The 14271-nt window shown below is 42.5% G+C and overlaps 1 protein-coding gene across 2 annotated transcripts; it reads left to right on the forward strand.

Annotated features, from left to right (window-relative positions):
- Window positions 1-210: 210 nt before the first annotated feature.
- On the forward strand, window positions 211-13481 carry Arc42 (Activator-recruited cofactor subunit 42). 2 transcript variants are annotated; one of them, XM_089574256.1, is made up of 10 exons: window positions 211-367; window positions 892-1034; window positions 2467-2616; window positions 5528-5639; window positions 7050-7165; window positions 9244-9450; window positions 10649-10786; window positions 11776-11871; window positions 12112-12168; window positions 12912-13481. In XM_089574256.1, the coding sequence occupies exons 1-10, from the start codon at window positions 313-315 to the stop codon at window positions 13065-13067; spliced, it is 1230 nt and encodes a 409-aa protein (XP_089430382.1). In that variant the 5' UTR covers window positions 211-312; the 3' UTR covers window positions 13068-13481. The 2 variants fall into 2 exon arrangements, with proteins under 2 accessions (XP_089430382.1, XP_089430383.1); XM_089574257.1 differs by lacking the exon at window positions 892-1034 and having other exon boundaries at window positions 219-367.
- Window positions 13482-14271: the final 790 nt, after the last annotated feature.

Raw genomic sequence — 14271 nt, forward strand, 5'->3', positions numbered from 1 at the left:
TATATTACTTTTCACAAATGTACAAATGCAGTTCACTAGAACCTCCACATAAAAAAAAAACGTTTTGACTTTATAATTTGAAATCGCATGTAGAGAAAACGTTTTGATCAGTTTGTTAAATTGTTTTTTTTTGTAGTTCAGTAGTAGCGGGAAGCACATAATTATTAGTAGCTATGGCGGGAGCTCAACTTCAGTTCGCCACCATGTGCTGCAAGCTGTGCGGTGAAGCGCTCTTTCTGCGGTTGTACGGTTGAACATTGGACATTGGGTCTTGCTCGCTCCTTTTCATTCAGCGACGAAGAGTATTCAGCAATGTCAGCGAGTATGCTTCGCAGGGCACTGTCTAGGCCCCTCACACGATGCAACCGTGAGTTTTTGTTACTCTGCTCTTCGTTAAACCTGCTCGGCGCTCTTCGGCGCTAGCTCATGTAAACAAGCTGTTGCGATGGTTGCGATAACATGTGAGCGTTTTCTTGCATCTGTCGGTTGTTCAAAAGGTTCTTTTCCGTAACGTTTTTTTTTTTTTTTCGCTTCCTTTTCCTTTCTTTTGCGGGCGTGAAATTTCGCATGATGAATTATGTCAAACGAAGGCAGCCTTTTACCTGATGCTGTCGCCGTGTAAAGGAAATTTGCGCAGGAATTAGGCGGTGGCCTTGAGTATGTTTTGCTTTTTAGTTTGCGAAGGTTGTGCGTGATCGCAAAAATTGTCTTTATTTTGGCGTTGAGTTAGATGTCTGTACACGTCTAATTGTGACTGATGCCCGTCATTTGCGCGCACTTTGCTCTTTGCTCATGTGACTGTATGTTTGATGAAATTTCCCGAAGTGACGGGCGACCTTTTGGCATTGCTACGCACAGTCAGTTTCTCTCTTACTCTCCTCCGTTTTGCAGGATGGCAGTGTGTCAGAAACCTTTTCGTTCAGCTACCGGAAACACACGAAATGCTTCGAAAAACCTGCAGAGAATTTGCTGAAAAAGAACTAAAGCCCATCGCCGGAACTCTCGACAAAGAGCACCGATACCCTCGCGAGCAGGTTAGAATTAGATTTGCTTCGATTTGAAATTTGTTCTTTTCCTGACTGGAAGTCAACACGTAAATTGGAAAGAACATTGACTTTACTGGAACATGTGCCAGAATGAGATGAAATTTTGTTGAAATGCACTCTCAAGGTGTATCACAGTCATCAGACAGTAAATGTTGTTATACTCGGCATTCTAATTACAGTGGTTCGGTACCCTCATCTAACATATTCAGCAAGAAGGGTTCTTCTCTTTTTGCATATATACTCAGTGTTTATAGCCTCCTCCAATGCAGAAACCAGTAACCACTTGTTAGTTGCACAAATTCCCTTGCAGTTAAGAGTTCACTAATGTTCAAGAAATGATACTGGCTGCCTAGTGACCATAACATGCCATGTGATAATTATTTAAATGAAAAGATTTTGTCTTGTACTGGGAGATTTAGGCATGGGATGACCAGTTGAGCAGGGAAGGTCAATCTTAATTCGTCACAAAAAAAAAAAAAATCATTGCTTAAATGCAGATGGTAGTGTGTGATGGTACTGTTGGTGCACCCTAGCATGTGATCACACATTGGCATATATGACCTGGCAGTGGGTAAATGTGGTATTTATCTTGTTTAGAAGTGTTTTTTTTTGTAATTTCAATACCCTTTGGACCTTTCTCATTGTATCTGTGAGCAAAAGAAAGTTTACGTTGAGTAGTAGTACTGCATTCAAAATTGATGGGGAGAATGGCAGAACATTGGTGGCACGCAGCGGTGCATTTGTGTGCATGTGTAGCCGCCGCGGTGGCTCAGCGGTTATGGTGCTCGGCTGCTGACCCGAAAGACGCGGGTTCGATCCCGGCCGCGGCGGTTGAATTTCTTTGGAGGAGAAATTCTAGAGGCCCGCGTACTGTGCGATGTCAGTGCACGTTAAAGAACCCCAGGTGGTCGAAATTTCCGGAGCCCTCCACTACGGCGTCTCTCATAGCCTTAGTTGCTTTGGGACGTTAAACCCCATAAACCAAACCAAACCTTGTGTGCATGTGTGTACAAAAGTTCACTAGCGTACGCATAGACTTTCATCGAAGTAATGCAGCAGTCCTGAAGTTATGTGCCAAGATTATGACTGCATTCTTTAATGAAATATTGTGTTCTTTTGGCTGGAGCTGAATTTAATTTTTGATTAATCAGTTCTGCCATTGCACTCACTAATCACTCTTTCCAGCATGAGGATACGTAAAAAGAAATGTGTTCACTGCAGGGTCAGACACATCAGACCTCAAGCTTATTGTTCAGTCAAAAATATTCGGGTCTCTTAAGATGAGTTGTTGGTTGCTTGAAGGCATTGAAATTGCCTCGCAATGGTCCCTTGGGGACCATGGACCTTGAGCAGAGTTAGTTGTATAGAATGCAGCGGATCAGTAATTTTTAATCTGGTTCTCTTCTGTCTTGTTTTTTAGATTCGGAAGTTGGGTGAGATGGGCCTCATGGCTGTTGCTGTGCCACAGGAGCTTGGCGGTGCTGGCTTAGATTACCTTGCCTATGCTATTGGCATGGAAGAGATCAGTCGCGGTTGTGCATCCACGAGTGTTGTTATGAGCGTCAACAATGTGAGCATTCCTTCCAACTTTTCAGTATTACTACGCCCTGCATATAAAATTTAAACAATGAACTAGTGTGGCAAAAAAAAAATTGATTTTGCATACATGGGCCTGCCCTTGCACATACCTGGTGCTGCTTTTATTGCCCTATAACTGTACCTTCAGTTTGTGTCTTAATTTTTGACATCCACAATGTTGACTGCCTCCCTCATAAAAAGCTGTGAGTACAGCTTGACGAGGTCAGGGAGCTGGCGACAGGTACAGTGTAACAGCAGTGCAGTAATTTTATACAATCATATGTTGCTAATAAAGGAATTAAAACAGGTTAACAAACATGAAGTGACACAATTGTAGCTTCATGTTATGATAAGTTATAAGTAACAAAGCTGTCATTCTAATACATGCAGCAATACTGTAAACCATGAATGGGCACATGAAAAGCAGAAAACAGTGTCTTTTTTAGGTTAATTGCACATAATAGAACTGCAAGATGACAACTACAATAGAGCGCACGTATGTCTGGAAAAATTGAATGCGCAGTTTTACTTGTTAATGTCGCGTTGCTAAGATTGGAATGATGCGGGTTATTTAATAGAACTGGTGCCTTGTACGGTAAAGACTGGAAATGGTAATATTTTTGGTGGCATCAAATCACCTATTTTTAAGAAACACATTATAGAGTTATTAGAACATTATTTTGCACCCAATGGATACATTAAAAAATTGAGGGAATTTTTATTCGCAAAGTCTAAATGGTAGAGGAGACAGTAGTTCTAAAGAGACTTAATATTAATCATTTGATGGTGATGAAATAGTTCTCTTGAAGGATGTATATATGGTAGCTTGTTTATACAACATATGGCTTTTGTATCAGCAGTGCAGTGTATACAGCAATGTTTTTTAGTCGTTTCACCCATACGAAGTGTAAAAGAGGGCGAGATTAATTTGCAGCCTAATAGTGATAAGGAAGAGATCCCGGGTTCAAATAGGGAGCGCACAGAATAGAAAAGTTTTTTTAGCTATTTGTTCAATGTGGCCAGTCCATGTCATCTGGCTTGAAAATGCAACATGTAATATTTTGTGCGGTTTTACAATATTGAGGTGGTTAACACTTAATTTCAACTCGTGGCTAAGAGCCACACATTTGTTTTTATGAGCGAATAGAACTCCCTTTTTCGCATTTATTTTCAGGATATTTACTTGGGACATATTCAATAGTTTTGACATGCTATTAGCTGTCCAAAACAAATTGACTCTATTATCTGAACTGAAGAACAATCTAGTGTCATCAGCATACAGTACAGAAATGGTCACAGTCTAATGTCATCAGCCTACAGTACAGAAATGGTGCAGTGTTTCAGGAGAAATGGTGTTATTGATAAACGTAAAGTTTAACAATGATAATAAGGTAAACAATAAAATAAATGATAAAAAGGTCATTTACGTAAACATTGAATAAAAATGGCCTCAAGGATACTTCCCTGAGGGATACCACATCTAATCTGTTGGAAAGCAGAACAGTAGCCATTGGGAATCAGCCAGTTAACTATGTCTGCAAAAGTGTATGTGTTAATCCATGAACGTGATAAAGACCTAATTTATTACGGAGAGTTGCATGACAAATAAAATCAGATGCTTTACTAAAGTCCACAACAACTCCCAAAGTGAGGTTATTAGCCTCTATATTTTTAATAATAATTTCATTCTGCAATAGAAGAGCAGATTCGGTAGATCTGCCCTTTCAAAAATCATGCTGACATTCTGATAAATTGTGCTTCGTAAAGAAACTTACCAATCGGGTGAGCATAATCTTCTCGAAGCCATTAGAAAAGGCAGGGATGACAGATATGGGTTCTGTAGTTACTCAAGTCACTTTTATAACCTGTTTTATATATTGAGAAATATATCCACATTTCATGTTAGCTGGGAAGCTGCCTGGTGCTGATGAAAAGTTGAGGACATGCACTGGTATGGACATAAAAGATCAAGGACATGCTTTATAAGTCTAATCTGTAAACTATCAATGTTTAAGGCTTCACTATTCTTGACACATCAAAACATGGCCTACAATTCTGATTCATTCGTCGATTTGAAAAACTTGATCTCGGAGGAATTATTTTGTAGGGAGCTGGAAGCTTTACCAAGCAATGAGTCTTCCTTTGATCTGCTGACAAAGCGGGAGTTGAAGCAATCTGATAATGCAGACCTGGAAAACATTTCACCTTGTACAAGTTCGAGCATATCAGTACAAGTAGGGCACGCTCCAAGTGCGTCGTTGATAAGTTGCAGAGTTCGCTGTGGTTGAGGCATAGATATGTTACTGAACAGTGTTGATTGTATTGTAATTTCACCTTCCTCAGTTCGCCTGTCTTAAAAATGTGCCACAGAAGTTTTTCTTCTGACGCATTAAGTGTATTTGTTTGGGATAAATCCAAGGTTTCCATGTGCGACTTTTAAGCTCCAGGGTCTTTACTGAAAAACAACGGGCATAGAGTTTCGAAAATTTAGTCACAAAGGTATGTCTTCCTGAAAAAGGGTTAATTTCATTCTTTGGTTGGTAGACATTATATCATTAACACAAAGTATTCGACATGGCTTGCTTATGTCACATTTACCTTCCTTCATAATTGGCAGCTTAAAGAAATCTTTGGAAGCAGGTCAGTGTTGATTTCTGTGCACATTCTATGCGCTTGCTGCTGCCTGACTATATTGGGAGAAGCTTTAGCCTGGCAAGAAGAGTTATACTGTTTCAGTCTAGATCATGAAGTGCTAACTATGCTTTTGGTGCTTGCTTTTCACGAGGCCAAGGCTAAGTTCAAAGAGTTGACCTGTCCTGGGCTTTGATTTTGGCACTAGCTATGTAATGTGCCAGACGTTTGTTTGAATAATGTTTTTACTGTCGTTTCCATTTCACCCGCAGTCTCTGTACTTGGGTGGCATCCTCAAGTTTGGCACGGAAGAGCAGAAGCAGAAGTTCATTCCACCTTTCACCACTGGCGAGAAGGTTGGGTGCTTTGCCCTCTCCGAACCTGGTGAGCACACAATCCTTCCTCATGTAGTTCGCTTAGGCAAATGAGAAGACATTATCTCACAGTTCTATTATTTCATCGTCTTCTCAGAGATGCACTGCACTTTACTTGCACTTAGCATGGCCATATTCTAACTCCAATCTAACAAGAAATTGATTTAGCAAAGCTCTGACCAATTGACTAAAGAAGCAGAAGTGGGGTATGCTGCTCAACTGCACTGAAAGGTGTTGTTGCAGCTATGAAGATAGGGGTGATGTTGCTGAAAAGTTCTTAATCTGGCAACCCTTTTTCTTCCTGCATTGCCTCCAACACCTCAGACGGAGCTATACTGTTACTAGTCTCTGAGGCATGCCAATCACTCATTGCGTATAAGTAACTTAGAGGTTACATAGTTGCTCAGCAGCTGCAGTGTGAATCAATGGCCACAAATTTAATTATTTTTGCTGATGAACAAAATTATCTTTCTACAGGTGTTTTATCAAGATAGGGATATTTTTATCCGCATAGAAAACTTTGTAGAGAGCTGACTGGTGTAAATAGGGGTTGTGACTAAATTGAGCCAATTCCAGTGATGGGGTGGCATTCTGTGTGGATTGGCATATGGTATCCACATTGTGTACACGTGATCTTGAGCCTTTGTCGTTGCCTGCCGTCTTCTGCCACACGTGCCTGATTTGCATGTTACGGTTCGAGGAAGTCCGAACTGCGTCTCTTCGTCGCAGACACTTGAAGAGGAAGCAGCCAAATGTGTGGGAAGCACGCTGCAATGTCAAACCCATCACCAGAGAAAAATAGCGGCGCTCCTTGGCACGAGAATCATGCAAGCGAAATAAAACGCTTCATCGCGAGAGCCGTGGCAGTGTTGGACTGTGAGAAACTTGTCATAGCCTCCTATGAACCTATGCGGTGCGTAGGCACTGACATGTGCTATGCTGTGAAACGGTGATGGTGTGATCACACTCATCCTGGAACAATTGCTGTGACCGTGGCGGCCTCTTCTTTTCATTCCGTCTTTCCCTAACGGAGTTGGTTCGATCGGGGCTCATTTTGGAGTGCTAACATCCCGTCATAGGAGCGCAGTCACACCCTATTTTTAAATCTCGCATTTTTTTTTCGTTATGTTGAACCACACTGATTTAAAAGAATATGCAGTGCTGGCCAAGATGGCTGCCTACAACACTGCACCGCTCAGATCTTTGTGCAGCGTGTTGCCATTCTTTTAAACTGTGCAATTCTGTCCGTAGGGCTCCTGCAACAAAGCACGAGAAAGCTGCGCCAAATTGAATTTTTGACTGCTCCAAAGCCTGCTTCAAAATGCTGCCGGCCATTCCCACCACTGAGACTGGTTTAAAATGTAGTCTGTGGGCGGACTTGTAGCATGAGGGAATTCTCTGACATTTTTTGTCTTTGCAGGCAATGGTAGTGATGCTGGTGCTGCTTCAACAACTGCTGTTTTAGAAGGCGACCATTACAGACTCAATGGCACCAAGGCATGGATAACTTCTGCATACGAGGGTGAAGCAGCTATTGTAAGTGAGCTGATTAAATTTTACCTTTTACTTAGCTTTCAGAGCGAGCATCCATTCTTGATCGTTAGTTTAGGTAATGGAAGCACTCCAGGCATTCAGCGAGGTACTAGCTACTAGTACGAAGTAAATTTTAAGCATGAATTGTATACGGATAGTACTTACTTTATCACAGGTTTTCGAGCCACATACTTGAGGACACCGAAGCTGTCATCGGAGGAATATTGAGGTTTGTCTTTTTTTGGGGGGCTTTGAAAATAGTGTTGAAGAATGGTGCCTGTTTGAAATAAACGGGCGGCATTTGGAATAGGAATTTGGTGTGTTCAGTTTCATAGTCTTTGATGGATGCACTTGGAAAAGGCCTGATAGAGTTGTGACAGTGATGTCTGGTATGACAAGCTAAATGTTACGTGTTATTGTAAAATTTTCCGAAATAGACTAATGAATAATAATTAGTCTCAAAGCTACCTTTAGCACATATTTCATGCCGAGAAGTATACTTGCATCACTGAGATGTATCAGCAGTTTCTCACTTCTCATATCTTGTCCTGGAATCAAGTCAAACTGCACAAGCACTGAACTAGAGTGTAATGTAGCACGATCAATAAATGACTGAACAAATAGGAAAAAATGTATTGAGAAAGGTTTTGGATATTTCTTAATCAGCTCGGCTAGCTCAGTTAGCTACAATTTAATTTCCATGTGGTTGTTACAACAGGCCTCAACTTTCTTGTCCTTTCTTTCGTCAACTGAGAGTAGACAGCATCATAACTTCAAAATCTGCGAGAAATACTTCAGCAGTGTGCTTGCTTGGGCTGGTTAGTGCATTTTCTAGCATAGGAACAAAAAAACGTTGGGTCAACAGACAAGGCACCGACCTGCGCCTCGGCTGTCTCCTGAATCTGTCGTCCTGTTCCCAAGCTGTTTGCTTATGCTGATGGCGAAAAATAACGCACTACCGAAGGTGCTAGTATACCTTGGCTTCACTACAGCATTCTCTGAATGGCAGTTTTTACATGGGTTTACAGCAGCATGAATACAATACAGTCCGACCCACTTATAACAATACTGGTTATAACAATATATCGGATATAACAATGGTCAGTCGTGGTACCATCAGCTTTACCATGTGTTCTATGGTAAAATAAACTGCTTATTGCTATGCTGTCAACGCACATTATTGGTTATAACAATTAAATCTGGTAATTGAGTGTCAGCCATTATAGAAAAAAAATCAAGAAAATGCTACAACCACACCAGCAAAACCATGCTTACAACACAAAAGTGCGCTCATGCAGGGCCAACCAATGTACAGAGCCGGCGCAGCGACGCCATGAAAGCAAAAGAACCCGTGAATGCGTTCCCCTGAGCAAAAGGCCCATGGAGAGGAGATAGTAGGGAGCGTGGTAGGAGCCTTGGCAGAGAAGTCCATTATTAACATTTCTGAGGGGTGCGCCGCTCGCAGAAAAAAATGCACAGATGCGTTTTTCTTTGGTTTTACACTGTGAGCTATGACTGGCACCGGCAGCGCACGTGCTGTCCCATCGTCCGCTGTTCTTTGCTAACTTGCCCGTGGTCCCCGCTTCACAAATTTCACGTGTCCCAGGGGCAGGCGTCATCGCATCAGGCGAGCTGCTGCATTGGCTACGTGCACCATGCGTACTCCCAATCAGTTGGTGCAGTGTGCGTGCATGCAGCCAGCGCGGTATTTCTCGTGTCAGCTGTCACCAAACCCTTAGTTCTGCATGCTTCTTGAATTTCCCGTAAGAATCACTTCCGGAAAGCCGGCTTGATTCCTGGGACGTGGAGCTGCGCGAAGGTCCCGCAAGTGCAGTGATGGCGGTGTTTTGGTCATCGGTCAACGGTGAACATTTTTCCGGTCCCCTGAAGTTTGAATTAATGAGCTTTTACAGGCATTAGAACAATCAAGCCCCTCCGGGCATTTACTATCAATAAATGCTCTGAAGTTAGTCATCTTTTCTTTTTTTCAGCACAACCCTGTTATAACAATTATTGGTTATAACAGTGGAATTTCCATGGCACTTGAATATTGTTATAAGTGGGCTTGACTGTATTTGCAGGTGATGGCCACAATCGATAAATCCAAAAAGCACAAGGGCATCAACGCCTTCATTGTGCCAATGCCGTCCCCTGGTCTGAGTCTGGGCAAGAAGGAAGACAAGATGGGCATCCGGGGCTCATCAACGGCGCAACTGATCTTTGAAGACTGCCTGGTTCCCAAGGAGAACCGGCTGGGCGAAGATGGCGCAGGCTTCAAGATTGCCATGGTGAGGGCAACATCCAATGCAGGCACATTTAGAGCGCATGACAAACACATATACTCCCAAAATTAGTCGTCATAAGAACGCAAACCCATAATATGTAGTGAAATTTATCAGCTGAGCTTCCTCTAGTTCTTACTTCAGTACTAAGTGAAATGTTCAGGTACAATATGTGCGGCACTAAAACTGTTACGGCAAGGAATGAGTGCCGCTGCATTGTTCGTGCGTGCTAGAAAGGAAATTAAGTCGCCATACCAGAATTTTTTTCTTCTGCACATGAACAGTTGCGTTCCAAATGGCATTCGCCAAGCAGGATGTGAGCCTCCTTCACAAAGTAATGGTGCCTTGGTCATGGACAAAATTGGTGCATCTCACTCGCAACTGAGAAAGTAGAGTTTGTTGCACTGAGTGTCACGGCACAGTTGAAATGAGGTGCAAATAGCACTACAGTTGCCACTGGTGCATTGCAAGTCATACTGAGCTTTCCCAAACGAACAGTTTTGTGCGCACCCATTCCGAAACTACCAAACCGTTTGCTATTCGGTTTGCTGCTACCCAATCGGACCGCATGCGAGGGTACCGTTTTATTTCCCATTGGCTCCTTTGCATCCCACTGCTGGCTTCACATTTGTGTCATTGCGTGTGCTGCACATGTTTTGGTATATGTCATCCCGCGAGGAACTACATAACATGGGGTGGGGCACAAGGGGGTGTGCATCTTATATTTGGAGTCAACTTTCTTTTTTTTTTTGGCCAGCAAGGGATGCGAGATGTTGGGGGGTTCTACGTATAGGTGGCATTATACTGTATATATTGCAGGTTATGACCTTTTAAGAGTTTTTAGGACATGTTCAGGAAATTTTCTCATAATTTGTATACTCCCTTCTTGAAGCCATAATTTAAAGGGAAAAAGTGCGTAAATTACCGAAGTAAATACGATTGTTTGGTTTTCCACTGTCAGTTGTATTACTAGTGTGATACTTTAAATAAGTTTCAGTGTTCTATCCACAAATTCAGTGATTGTATTAATGGTTTTGTTCTTCTTAAGTTTGTCACATAATCACCAACAATGCAGCATTGAGATTGTTAGTTTTGGCTGCATAACCTTTTGTAGAGTGAGACCTGCATGCGTACACTCATTTTAACTTGTTAAAAATGCAAATGACTGGCATGCTCACTCTCCTGGGCAACCCGTATTGCGCAGAGTGTCCTAGACTCGGGCCGCATTGGAATTGCGGGCCAGGCTCTTGGAATTGGTCAAGCAGCCCTGGATTGTGCCTTGGAGTACTCTGGAAAGCGGGAGTCGTTCAACCAGCCCCTGCACAAGTTTCAGGCTATTCAGGTACATTTCTTGGTAGACTTATCATTTGCAGTAAAGTGCCGTTTCAACGAAATTTTTCTAATTCCCAGTCAGCTTGCCATAGAAAATAATGGAACAAAGTTCACACCACGACGAGCCATTTGTCGGGAGCGTGTCTCTTCGATGAAATTTTTGCTCCGCTGACCTGAGTTTAGAAAGTTATTTGATGATAAAATAAGCATATTGCCACGCATCTGTACACTTTCATAAGTCCACATTACTTTGTTTCACCCAAAACATCCGCTCGTGTCGGTGTGTGCTCCCACTAAACCACCAATACACCGCCGTACATGTACGCACACATAAAGGCCGCCAATGTTTGGTGACGATGCTGATCGTGTTGGCTGTCTTGCGACAAGACGCATGTGAAAACTCCCGTTTTCTTCCTAGCCAGAGCCGCAATCAACTCAATTCCTACATCACATGATAGCATCAAAGAACGCTGTGTGTTTGTCCTTTTTTTTTTTTTTTCACTTGTGCTTGTATGCTCCACCCAATGCTAGCATTACAACCGTGTGTATAAAATGGAAATTTCTTTCATTAGACAAGGCACGAATACTAATCAGCGAGGCATCAAGCTACAGGAAGAAAGGAGACATCACAGCAGACCTCTCCATCTTGCAGAGCACGCTTTCAACGATTTTGAAATAAAAAGATGTGATATACAAAGCTCTTTTTTCGGGGACATCCACGAAGCGCGAAAAGCTGATGCAACCAGCTCACAGCTGGCAGCTCACACTGGCAAAGACATGCCACTGGCCAACAATGCATCAGTAGTTCCCTTGGTAGTTCATCTTCTACTTTTGAGTGCTGCAGCCTTTTTAAGCAGTTGGAACAATAGGCATTGAATTTCCTGACTGTGAATAAAACTTTAGGGCTGCAATGGGCTCAAGCTGTACACTGAATTTTCAGAGTTGTATACCCTTGCCAAGCATGGCGCTCAGCCATTGCTACTTGTTTCTTGTATTCAGATGAAGCTGGCAGACATGGAGGTGAGGCTGCAGAGTGCTCGTCTGCTCACGTGGAGAGCAGCTATGCTGAAAGACGCTGGTCTCAAGTTTACCAAGGTGGGTCTTGCCTTGGACAAGGGTGCTTTGCCGTCTCCCCATCTCTCTGTTTGATTGCATGTAATAAACGAGTACCAGCTTCTTGCAACCATCCAAACATTTTCCATGGCACTTACTTATAAATGATGTACTGATTACACTACAGATTACTTGGTATTTCTTTATTTATCATCGCAGTTTTTGTTCTTTTGACTGCCACGACATCAGTAAAGTTTTTGTACATATTCATGCTTTTCACAGGAAGCCGCCATGGCAAAGCTGGCTGCGTCGGAGACTGCAACTTTTGTGGCACATCAGGTAAGACTCGAAATGCAGCTGGGTGTGAGCAAAATAGGAGAGACCGTGAGAGAGACCGGGGAACCTCTTAAATATTCTTGCTTATACAGGACCGCAGAGGCTCCCTTAGTTGACCAAAAGCCATCCACTAATATGCTTGTCAGTGATCGGATATTGGCGCTAGGATGTATCGCTGTTACTGTGTTTAGCACCATTCATATAGTTATTGCTTAGCGAAATTGAAGCTTGGGCTAATTGATAATGCTTGTTTCATGGCGTATCAGTGCGAAATGGAACAGAATAAGCAGAAACAGCATTGTATGTTGTGTTCCTTGTTGTGTCATGCTTCATGCACCTGGGTTGAGATGTGGTTCACTAGCTAGCTTATGGACCATGGATGACTGTGCATGAAATGCACAGTGGTAGCATACATAGGTTTCCAGGAGCGAATTTCGTGATTAAACTCCAAAGCCAAATTCAGCCTTCCCATATTCAAAGTAATCAGTTTCACCATTAGATATGGCCCAAATAATGGAGTGAATCGGTCACCTGTGGAGTAGAAATGAACATGACTCATTCAACGTTTGAGACACTGAGGAGTGCAGGCTGAAATACAACCCTACCAATTGTGTCCGGTGTAATGTGCATACCAGTAGGTGCCAAGCCACCTGCTTCAGACATTTCGTACTGAACATCTGCTTGTAGTAGCAGGATGGACCAAAATTGTTTGCTTTTTTTTTAAGTTTTTATTTATTTTTTTTCAGGCATTGCAGATACTGGGTGGCATGGGCTACGTGACAGACATGCCAGCAGAGCGACATTACCGTGATGCGCGTATCACCGAGATCTACGAGGGCACCAGTGAAGTGCAGCGCATTGTGATCGCTTCCAATTTGCTCAAAGAGCACGGCATTGTTTGAGCGGTGTGATGAATTTGTTACCTCTGTCTGCAGGTATGGCATTAATGGTAATATACTGTTCACGGCTTTCTTTACCTGTCGGGTAACACAAGATAGGACAAGAAATACACCAACAGCACCTTAGGGAGCCAGCAGTGTCTGCTGAGAGGGTGTGGCAGTGCAGATTCGATTGAGTCACAACATGCCATGGAGCACTTTATTCCTTCGTTCCCTGTTGTTCTGCTCAACAGTTGGTTGGAAATAGCTTGGGGTACATGCTGGGGGATAGGCTAAAAAAAGTCTCACCCTTTAGTGGTGAAAGGCTTGGAGGGGAGCTGTACAGTGGATAATGCAGAGACAGGAAGTGGGGGAGTCTGTTGAGAGCATGTATATACATTTTATATGTGAAATAAACTCAGAAGTTAAGGAAAAAGAGAGCATTGTGAGTCAGTTTTCTTTTAGGCAGTCAAGCCATTTAGTGTGGCGTTTTATTATCGATATGTTAGAACTTTTGTTATGCATTGAGGAGATGGCATTGTTAGCAAATGGCTCACATTCTCTGCGACTTTATTGATTTTATGTTATCTTTCGAAAAAGCAAAAGTAATGTTCTGGATTCTATTTCTCACAGAAAAATATTCATCATAATGTGCTGCATTTCAAGGAGCTGCAGATTTTGCACTTAACAGTTTAGGTGCTCCACATTTTTTTTGTTTTCTAATGCCTTACTACATGTCTGTTAGCTACACTGTCAGCCCATACTGTACATTTGCCTCAGTTGTACTAATAGAATTGGTTTATGTAGCTGACTAGAGACCCTCCACTTAAATTGGCGTTTCTAACCACTGCCACACAAGTAACTTTCCTCGGCGGATCCCTAACTCCTCAGGTGCATCCAAACTCTTACTTTCCTGAATCTCCACCATCTGCTTCACTCGCCAAAGTGTCCAGGGAAGCTACTGGAGTCCTGAACTTAAAACCCCACCCAAAGTCTGCTCTCCTTTTTTTTTTTTAATTAAGTTTATTCTCTCTTCTCTCTCTCTAGGCACACTGGGAGGTTGAGCTGTAGTATTTTCTGTGTGCTCTCTTAAAAACCCTGCCGTTTAGTCTCCTTATAGAGTAACAAATAATTATGAAAACATGGCCAGCTTAAGTGATGTAAATCGCATGCATTCCATGCATTGAGTTTATGGTTTATTGGGGTTTAACGTCCCAAAGCGACTAAG

Source organism: Amblyomma mixtum, chromosome 2, assembly GCF_055824585.1.
Source record: "Amblyomma mixtum isolate Tamu chromosome 2, ASM5582458v1, whole genome shotgun sequence".
Lineage (NCBI taxonomy): Eukaryota > Metazoa > Arthropoda > Arachnida > Ixodida > Ixodidae > Amblyomma > Amblyomma mixtum.